The sequence below is a fragment of the Siphateles boraxobius genome, unplaced genomic scaffold (assembly GCF_051911475.1).
Source record: "Siphateles boraxobius isolate OS27281-9 unplaced genomic scaffold, OSU_SipBor_1 6, whole genome shotgun sequence".
Taxonomy (NCBI): Eukaryota; Metazoa; Chordata; class Actinopteri; order Cypriniformes; family Leuciscidae; genus Siphateles; species Siphateles boraxobius.
Window position 1 is genome coordinate 36386819 of NW_027509186.1, and position 11149 is coordinate 36397967.

Genomic DNA, 11149 nt, shown 5'->3' on the forward strand with positions numbered 1-11149 from the left:
GGATAGTATATATCCCTTATGCCATCTTAGATTTTTTTTCTTCTTAAAACAAGCAAAACAATTTTTGATGAATAGAATATGTTTCACATTCCACCCTGTTAGGTTTATAGATCTAACAGGGTGGAAAATTCTGAGCTAAGTTAGCCATAGCTCTTTGAGTGATCAACATTTTTAGCTAGCTAACCTTCTACAGATGAACAAAAATTGTATAATTATGTCAGATTTGTTTTTACAATTTTTTGATAGGACAAACATTCTCCATAACATAGCCTAACAGGGTGGAACTTTAAGGGTGGGACAAGCAGGATAGCATTTCAAAAACTAAAAACAAAGTTAGGAGTGAGAGCTGAAGCTTACCTCAGTTTGTACAGTTGAATTCCAGCGGGTAAAAGAAAAGAAATTTCACTTCTTGAAAATGGTCTCAAGGAAATTGCAGTCGGATTATTTTGGAAGGCAAAAAACAGGTACAGTACATACTAACAGGGTGGAAGATGACTTCAGGGACGCAGTAATTAAAGACAATTTTAAGAAAAAGACCTATGTTTCCACATGATTTATATGTATGATTAGAGGCAATTTAGCCTAGTCTATAACATAATTTAAACATATTTTGAGGTTTTTGTCATTTCATGGTTTATATTTCTTGCAGAAGTTGATTACTGTGCACTGAGGACATGATATAATTTATTGCATACATCAATTAAAATTGTGTAAAATACAAAATAGTATTTTTAATGTCTATGTTTAAATGGTAAAGAATACTTAAATCTACAATTTAAGCCATTTATTATAAATATGTGACTCATTTTAGAGAAAATATGAGTAAATAAATAATTGGGACAGGAAAGTCACCGCATACCAGGAATGAGACATGTATCTATTTTATATTTATATAGACGCGCTGCCGCGAAATAACACTGAAAAGTCAACTTCCGAATTTAACGTTTCTGGCTTGATCAGTCACACATGAAAGTAATCAGACTAACATATGGTGCGATATATTTAAAAATATATACTGTAATTGAGTGTGTATATACCATAAACAGTGACGTGTGGAGGTGTCTCTCTCTCTCCTACTGTTTGAAAAACGCGGACCTGTGATTCCGCTTTGCGAATCGCAAATCAAGCAGTGATTTACAGCGCTCTGCTCCAATGGCGTTGGGCATTGTCAGGTTGACAGTAAATCTAGCCCAATGATGTTGGGGGGGCACCAGGGGGGGCCAATCATATTCCAGGGGGGGCCAGTGCCACCCCGTGCGCCCCTGGTGTGAAGGAAATGCATTTAACTCACCCCACTACGTGGACCATCAGAATGATGTAGAACACGATGAAGAGGTTGTGAGTGTACCAGAATATCTCGTAGCTTGAGACTCTGAGAAGAACAAACAATTGCACTCACATAAAAAGGAGAGCGAGATAAAAGTGCATTTAGTACAGTGCCCAGGTCTCTCCGATTGAACTAGACGCTCCTGAAGTGTCCTATAGTGAACTAAAGCAACTCAATTACAGCAGGACAATAAAGAGGATAAGCCAGATCAATCAGAGGGGACGGACCCCTCCAGGCAACGGTCTCTGTAATTACAGTGGAGTGTGTGTGTGTGTGTAGTCTGTCTAGGGAGAGGAGACTAGGGTCAGAGTTAGGTCAAATAACTCTTAAAGGTTTAGAAGTTCTCACCTAATAGAGTAAGACGACGCTGTGAACATCAGGAACAACACCAGCACCAACAGGACGCCAGTAACTCCAGGAACTATATTAACAAAACATAAATCAATAGAGCTGCACGATTAATCGGTAAAAGATCTCGATTCAAACACCCACGTGATTTTATTCCCTAAATGACAATGATTCGGCTGTGTCTATTAAATCTTTGACTGAGCAGTTGTCATGTGTAGGTATGAAACGGCTTCACAAACAGTCTTAGTTGTCTGAAATAACCTGAAATATTAATTTAATTCAGTTAAGAGAGAAATTTAAGCACATCAGCTGGCAATCTAACATTAACCCAAAAATGGAGACAAAGTTAAAAAAAAGAGTTCACATCCTACATTAAATGTCATAATTTGGGTTTCACTATATTAATGTGGAAGTAAAGAAGGGAGATTGATAAACATGAGGCACCTGTGCTGATGATGAGAACTCTGGGATCCTGAAGACATAAAAACACACAGAACATCAAATCAAACAACAAACTAACTATATCAAACTATCAGCCATAAACATCAGATTTAAAGGTGTTTTCAGTTCATTCATTTAGCTTGGAGTTATACTGAGAAATATAGGATCACACAAAAATAAAACATTTAAAATGCTTTATTCAGTCAACCATGATTTATTTATTTCTAGAAAGAGTCTGATAATAAGATTACTTGGATAAATTGAGTAGAGTTTGGATGTTTATGTGGTCTGAGCATTTTAGGCTACTAAAAAAAAAAACTGTGCTGATATATATTTTTTGGAAAAGGTGATGATAAAATGATTCATGATTCTTTGATGAATAGAATATTCAAAAGAACAGTATTTATTTGAAATTTTAACATTATAAATGTCTTTACTGTCACTTTAAAACAATTTAATGCATTCGTGCTGAATAAATCTTAATTTTTAATCTTACTGACCTCAGACTTTTAAATTGTAGTGTATCACGGTTTCCACAAAATAATGAAGCAGCACTGTTTTTAACACTTACAATAATCTGAAATGTTTCTTGAGCATCAAATCATCATATTAGACTGATTTCTGAAGGATCATGTGACACTGAAGACTGGAGTAATGATGCTGAAAATTCAGCTTTACATCACAGGAATAAATTACATTTTACAATATATTCAAACAGAAAACACTTATTTGAAATTATAATAATATTTCACAATATCACTGTTTTTACTGTATTTTGCATCACATAAAACCAGCTTTGGTGAGCAGAAGAGACTTCTCTCAAAAACATTATTTATCAGTGGACATTTTTCTGAGACATTATTAATCTCGTATGTGTAAAATGCATTTGAGAATCTTGCTCTATTTTGTAATGGTTACCTGTCCTCGATACTGCGCGACATTGAGCGCGGGGAAATCCTCTGAATATCTCACAGAGAAACTGACCATGTTCACGAGGTGAGCGCACACATGAACCACTGCAGACAGAAACATGAACACACACACACACACACACAGCATCAGAGACTCACACAAACACACTCGGAATGACAGCATACGCCAAACATGTGTGGAAGACAATTTGTCTATTCAGTGGCTCTCTCTGTCTGTGTGTGTGAGTGTGTGTTTGTTGTAGTTGTCATGTTAACTGAATGCCCTCAGAGCTCTGTAATTAGAACAAGACCACAATGCAATGAGACAGGAAATGGGAAGGGGGTTTCAGACACAAGATAAAACCAGCTGGGAATCCCTCGGGATATTCCTGTCTCTCTCAAACACACACACACACACACTTACTTTTAGGGAAAAATCGGGTGTCGTCCAATAGACTTCTTAGGTGCACCGAAATAACTCTACAGACACAGTGTGATCACCAAAGGAAAATCTCATAGTAAAACTGGGATTGTGTAAAGTATGATACACCGGTGTTTTACCAGATGAGAAGTATATCTATACATCATATTTTTACTCTTAATTCGTTTTATAACTGCATCATACTGTATATCTTTTTTAATTTCTTTTATAACTATTTTAATTTTCCTTGCTTTTATTTTGTGATTATCCCTTTCTGTGTAAAGCACTTTCAATTGCCACAGTGTATAAAAATGTGCTATATAAATAAACTTGCCTTGCAGACACATGCAAAGGCACACACACGCACACCACGCACACACACACACACACACACACACACACACACACACACACACACACACACCTGTCAGCCGCTAAAACCTTACAGTCTGCCACTGTAACATTAGACGACAGAGTCATTTAACCAAGTCAAACTCTCAGACAGCCACACACACACACACACACACACACACACACACACACACACACACTAGTGACTCAACCTAAATGATCTGTTTTCCCTCCATCTTGAATCAGCTGTCTGTCTGCATTGTTCTGGAGTCAGCTTTGGTTTGTTCATGAACTCTCTGGTTCATAATGTACTAAAAATGTTTTGTTTGGCCTGGCGAACAAAAACAAAGTAAATAATGTTTGCATGCTTCTACAATAACACATCTGAGGAAGAAATCACAGGATCTGACAAAGTTTGAAGGATCATTGTGTCAAATCTTGTTCTTCACACACTTTATAGCAAGTAAAAAAGTCATTTCACAGACAAAAAGCTCCACTGTATTTTGTCAAAAGAGTGCATTAGTGGCTGCCCACTTTTTGTAAAGTAAAGAAGTATTTAGAAAGATAAGAAAAAATATTTTTTCCATTAATTTCTCTTATAGGGATTTTTTTAAAGTCTTCATTAAAGCGTTATACGAGGTGAATCATAACACTATAAACTTTAATAACGTTACAAGACTGTGAACTTAGCTTGAGTGAGGGAAACAACTACAATCCCATGATGCATTGCGAGCAGCATAATCGAGTTAAGAACGACAGAGAAACATAAAACTACACGTTTACAGATGTTGAGTATATGTATAAAAACAATACTTCCTAAATGTCTCTCACCTGAGAAGACGCATATAGTGACTCCACAAGCCACATGAAACGTCTTACTCTTATCCAGCAGCCGACGGACACATCTACTGCTCACCTGAGAGAAAGAGTCCAAACAACCTCAAATCAACCTCTTCACAGCTTTTACTTTCACCTCAGCAATAATTCAAGCCTTTAAAAAGAGACCAAATTTAACATTCACGGTTTAACACAGTTTAAGTGTAATTTTCACTTTCAATAAAATGTAGAACCAGAAAATCTGCTAAAATATAATATTAAATTTAAAAAAAGTATCGAACTAAAATATAGTACTTTCATTTAATTGAAATAAAACAAAATCTGTCATTTTTGACCATCACATATGCTTTTATACAAGAATTTAAATTGCAGAATTAATGCTATGAAATTAATGTTTTGAATATGAAATGATAAATCCAAAAAATGATTTAAAGCTGCTCTAATGCTGTAAATATTCACATAGAACCAACGCCGCATCGGAGTGGCTATTTTAGTGCATGTTTTGTATGATTTTATAGCATCTTTATGCAGGATTTAAAGCCAGCACAGAGCAGCCTTAACTCAACTGAATAAAGATGCTTTTAAAAGGTGATGTGATGAAAGAAGTGATCCGAGTGAAACGTTATCGGAGAATTTTTTTTTTCTTTTAGATCATTTGTTGTCGATTGGATGGAGGAGATCTGAATACAAGCATGCAGTCTATTGTGAGAAAGGGGCGGGGCTTAAGTGCACTAAATGATTGACATGTCAACAAGTCTGTCGTTTTCACCAGAGGATGCAATTATAAATGAATGAAACATACATGGATGAATCGTTCACAGTAAGATCTCAAACATGCATTTGTAAAGTAAAGAGTTGAATTATTAGTTTAAAAGAGCAACATGTGTGTGTCTCACCCGCTGGGAGCCGCGCAGGAAGGTGAGCAGTAATCTACACATCGGCAGCAGCACCAGACTACAGTTCAGGTTCAGGACAGAGGCCGACGCTCGACTGATGCAGAGACCCAGCTGAACACACACACACACATACACACACGGGTTACAGCCTTCTTAACGAGCCCAAATATACGGTGGCCGAGAGGTGCAAAACAAATCACAATTATAAAAACAAAATAAGTCAGAAAACACAACGACAATTCAGAAAACAAAATAATTCAGAAAACAAAACAATTCAGAAAAAAAAATAATTCAGAAAACAAAATAATTCAGAAAACACAACAAAAATTCAGAAAACACAATAACAATTCAGAAAACACAACAACAATTCAGAAAACAAAATAATTCAGAAAACAAAACAATTCAGAAAAAAAAATAATTCAGAAAACAAAATAACAATTCAGAAAACACAACAAAAATTCAGAAAACAAATTATCAATTCAGAAAACAAAATATCAATTCAGAAAACAAAATAACATTTCAGAAAACAAAATAACATTTCAGAAAACACAACAAAATTTCAGAAAACAATAACAATTCAGAAAACAATAATAATTCAGAAAACACAACAACAATTCAGAAAACAAAATAATTCAGAAAACAACAAAAATTCTGAAAATACAACAAAAATTCAGAAAACACAACGACAATTCATACAAAACAAAAGGTAGGTACATTTTGAGAATGGCAAACTTATTGCTGATTGGATGAGACACATGTCAATCAAGCTTTACAGGAAGTAAGAAATTTGTGATCAACTTTGTTTTGCTAAATGCGAAAATGGAACACATTAAACATTACTTTGAAGAAGGACATTCATATGCCGTGATTGTGGACATGCTGGCGACATACCACGACATTATTATGAGCTTGTGCTCTTTAAAAACACACCTGAAGGATGCAGGTATTAAAATAATATTATGGTTAGATAAGTTTATATTATCATCTTTAAAAATATTATTAATTCAAAATAATATTTTTCACCAAAAAAACAAAAAAAAACAGGTGAAAAGCAACTTTTTTGAAACACTTTCTATGAAGATTTAAACCTGAAATCAAGTAGAAATTCTCGTGTGTATGTGTGTGTGTGAGTGTGTTTGATCACTGTTTCCTGTACAGAAGCAAGCATGCTGTTACACGCCTGTTCAGCTCTATACAGAAATACAACAGCCCTGCTGCATATGAGGGATCACACACACACACACACACACACACACACACACACACACACACACACACACACACACACACACACACACACACGCACACACACACACACACACACACACACACACACACACACACTAAAATGGCTGGAATTGTCCACTTCTGGCCAAAAAGGTCTCTCTGTCTTAGTTCAGAAAGTTGTATGTCTCAGTGCAGGATCTTTCCAGGACATAAACAATAACCTGTGACAACAATTACTATGATTCACACACACACACACACACACACACACACACACACACACACACACACACACACACACACACACACAGTAGAAGACAACAGCGACAAACGATCAGGTCCATCTCACACCAGCACACACCATTAGTACATACAAACACACACATATCATGCTGTAAAATACAAACACACACCTGTCAAACTCTACATACATCTAAAACTCTACATACACAAACACACACACACAGACACACACACACACACACACACACACGTCAAAGTCTAAAAAAACCCACAAAACTCCACAGTACACACAAACTAAATAGGCACACAAATGTCAAACTTAATGGCTAACGTTACAAAAAAAAAAAATTCAAACCCAATAAACCTCTCAAATGCTCAATAATACAAACTGTATCATGCATTGCAATCAGTACACGCACACAACTGTAAAACTCACGCATCCCAAACTTGAGAAGACTGATAGAGTTGCTCTCACCCCCAGCATCTGGTGTAGATAATAATACTGCGATCCGCTGAAGTACAACATGAATGATCTCCAGAACAGCAACACATTCACTGCAACCCAAACCATCTGCGCAAAACAAACACAAACACACAGATAATGTACAACAATCCGACTGACAACTTCTCACCTGTTCAGCAAGCACACACACCTCAGTGCACGCGCCTGTATGGATCCTGTGACAGCAGTAAGTAGAAATCTCTCATATTCTCACCATGATCAAGTGTTTCGGTCCTTCATTGACCCTCCAGCTCTTCAGCGCGACGCTCATGATTCTCTCTCTCTTCTCGTGCGCTCTTTACGCACCGCAACGCAAGTCTTCTAACCGCACATCACCGTTAAACACCACCGGTGCAGATGCTGTCCGTTCGGTCTCATGATGGTCTATGTGTGTGTGTGTGTGTGTGTGTGTGTCTGTAGGCTTCTTCGTGACTCCGCGTGCCGTTCATGTTCTCATGCACGCGCCTCCCACCAAACGCCCGGCCGGTTCACTGCAAACATCCTGTGTCGGTTGAACCCTGGGTAAAAAATAATGACGATTTTCTACTATTATTAACAATATTTAACACTACATTTCATTTGAATAGCATATCCTTAATGAAACAATGTAAAAAAGTATAGTAATAAAACAAATCGTCTTGATAAACTGAGACTTACTATATCCATTGAAAATGATATAGCCTAGGCCCTACAGAATTACGAATAAAATAGTTACAGTCACAGCCCAAAGCCAAACCCCCATTAGTCCTACACTTGTGTTTAATATTTTTATTTATTTATTTTTTATTATTATTTATTTGTTTTATTATTTATTTATTGCTATTTGCTTGCTACAATAGGCAAATGTGCTGATGCTGTAAACCATTTTATGTTATTTTAATGCTTTGGCAATACAAAATATATATTTGTATATATCTCTCTTCTCTACTCTTTACTACTACTTTAATACTGTTTCTAGCTCATGTTGGTAGATTTTTTTTTCACTGCTACAAAAAAACGGAGAAAAATGTAGTCAACCCATACACTGTTAGAACTGTGAAAAAAATGCACAATAGTTCTATCATAAAGGGCGACAGCTAAACGTTTGATTAACAAATGTTTTTGTTTAAAGCAAAAAAAAAAAAAAAATATATATATATATATATATATATATATATATATATATATATATATATATATATATATATATATATATATCGTAAAATTGGGAGCCTGATGTGTCCGGCTAAGACAAGCTTGTGTTATGCTGAATGGTATTGTGCACACACACATTGCGGATGTCTATGGCAACAGTGGATTTATAACATTTGATCCCAAACTCCGAGAAATCATTCATTAGCCTTCGAGGGGACAACGTACCAGATCCAAAATGAAGACTGCAAAGCTGTGTTGAGTTGGAAGCCAAACAGTAACACCGCCATCAGCGTTTTGCATGTTTATTGCCGCTAACCACTTGTTTCTCCGTTTTGTTTCTTTTGGGATACGGTATAAACATATTCCTTTTGTATGATCACGTATCTGATCGCATCCAACTGCACAGCATCGCTCGGGCATGATAGAAATATTTCGCGACGAGCTGTATTATCACCGGCGGTATAGCATTTTCTATTCCGTCAAAATGGCTGCTCCAAATGGCGTGACGTCACGCGGGACGTCCCTATTAAGTCCTATTGTACCGAATTTTGGTTGTAGTTCCACCAGAGTTCCACCGGGGGACGATCGCCCTTAAGCCTGTTTTATGCTTCTGCGTCGAAACGACGGCGTACCCCCGCAGACCCCTCTGCGTCGCCGCGAACCCCTCCGCTGTACCTGGAGGTTCACCTCCAAAAAATTGTAACTACGCGTCGAGGCGACGCAGACCACAAGGGCTGTGATTGGTCAGATGCACCGCGATGCAACTCAACCTGACGCAGAACCATGAAACGGCCACGACGCCGTAGGAGTGACGGCGTACCTACGCCGTGGAGTTGACGCAGAAGCATAATGAGGCCTTTAGTGCAAAATGAATGGGAGTCTATGGAGCTAGGCGGCTAAATGTGTCTCTTTCACCCGATTGCCGTTGAGAAATCTCAGATTTGATTGTAGGTTTTGCAAGTTCAACATGGTTTATAGGTCGAAAGTTGAATGAGAAGGGCCTATGTCCTTTCGATTTCTTACAGGTTGAATTGTTGTTGCCCATTACACGCTAGCAATCTGCGAATGAACGCTGATTGGTCAGTGAAGGACTGATTACGACCAGAGATATGGCTTGATGGCATCGTGGCATCCGAAGCGGGACCAGAAAGTGTGTGTGTATTTTCAGCGTGGTCTTTAAAAACAACTAAACAAAAACTCTTCTAGCGCGTGTATTTACCTGTGTCAGCGGTGTTGTCGATGAAAAGAAAGTGCAGACCACGAAAGCACCAAAGTGACTGAAGGATTGCCGTAAAGCAGTATCTCTGGTCGTACGATGTGTATGACGTCATTGACATTTTAAAAGACTTTTTAAAGCAAATTAGTGACTCTAAAAAATCTAACACCCAGCAATGTGTTATTTCTTTGCGTCTCCTTTCAAATACAACATTGAAATTACTAGACAACAAATGATGTCCTGAGAAAAGTGGATTTTGAGGGGAATAGCTCCATTGACCTCCATTCATTCTGCACTCGTCCTGTGAGCGCACTCATCTGGAATCAGAGTGGAACTGCAACCAGTTCAGAAGCCGGAAGTTTAGTGAGAGTGGAAGTTCTCCCCTTATTAGGCATTCTCTGTTAACAACACCCTGGCTATCAAACATTGGTCAACAGCGACATCTATTGCTGAACAAGAGCTATTTTCATTTTTACACAGAACACACACACACACACACACCATGACGACCCGCGTCTCTCCCTTCATTCATCGCCTCTCCGAGCGCGTTCGCTCAGCTTCGGTCCGGGGGCGCGCCGGTTAACATACCGCAGCAGTCTTACTCTTAACGGCTAAAAATAAATTAATTCAGTTTACGCAAGCTTACACCTTCCTTTTACTAACATTATTAGAAACTTGGATTTATTTAAGGATCACTACGTGCCCGAAGGCCATTTGTGCGCATGTTTTTGAACAACTGAACTGAACCGATCGATGTCCGACTCATCCTAAAGAATCATTCTTCAGAATCGGTTCATTTTGATGATTCGATTGAACCTAAACACATTTTGATAGTAGCCTACAAGTAGCCTGTACGTTGGAATAATACAAAATATGTATACCATCTGAAAGAAACAATGTAATTGATCGAATTAAGCGTGAAAAATAAACCCTATAAAAACAACAAACTAACCAGCCAAAAGTGGTGTGCTAACCATCAAACTGGCTTCAAATCAGTATTTGCCTCTGCTATAAATTTAGGTAGGGCAGATTCCGGGTCTTAGCGCTAGTTTATGATAAACATTTTGTAAGCTTTATATTCTAATCGCTGGACACATCAGACACACTTTGGGCAGAATTATAATGTCCTTGCGTTATGCAGCCTGAGGCGCTCTAATGATGATTGAGAGACTTTAATACACACGACAAACACATAGAATGCCATCAAATAGGCCTAATGCCTTTATGTATTTATTGGATCCGAATGTTGTTTTAGAATATTGCAAGTTAGGAATTTCAGTGAGGAAAACAAAGTC

The 11149-nt window shown here is 37.6% G+C and overlaps 1 protein-coding gene across 2 annotated transcripts in view; it reads right to left on the reverse strand.

Annotated features, from left to right (window-relative positions):
* nox4 (NADPH oxidase 4) overlaps positions 1 to 10394 on the reverse strand; it is a 31042-nt gene extending 20648 nt beyond the window's left edge. The window contains exons 1-9 of one of the 2 annotated variants that reach the window (XM_077207028.1): positions 10356 to 10394; positions 7719 to 8022; positions 7478 to 7573; positions 5533 to 5643; positions 4631 to 4715; positions 3035 to 3132; positions 2120 to 2147; positions 1676 to 1748; positions 1292 to 1372 (exon numbers count right to left, since the gene is read on the reverse strand). In XM_077207028.1, coding sequence (XP_077063143.1) covers positions 1292 to 1372; positions 1676 to 1748; positions 2120 to 2147; positions 3035 to 3132; positions 4631 to 4715; positions 5533 to 5643; positions 7478 to 7573; positions 7719 to 7775 — 629 coding nt within the window. In that variant the 5' untranslated portion in view covers positions 7776 to 8022; positions 10356 to 10394. Of the gene's footprint in view, positions 1 to 1291; positions 1373 to 1675; positions 1749 to 2119; positions 2148 to 3034; positions 3133 to 4630; positions 4716 to 5532; positions 5644 to 6246; positions 6263 to 7477; positions 7574 to 7718; positions 8023 to 10355 lie in introns of those variants that run through there. The other variant, XM_077207029.1, reaches the window with a different exon arrangement.
* Between the last annotated feature and the right edge of the window lie 755 nt (positions 10395 to 11149).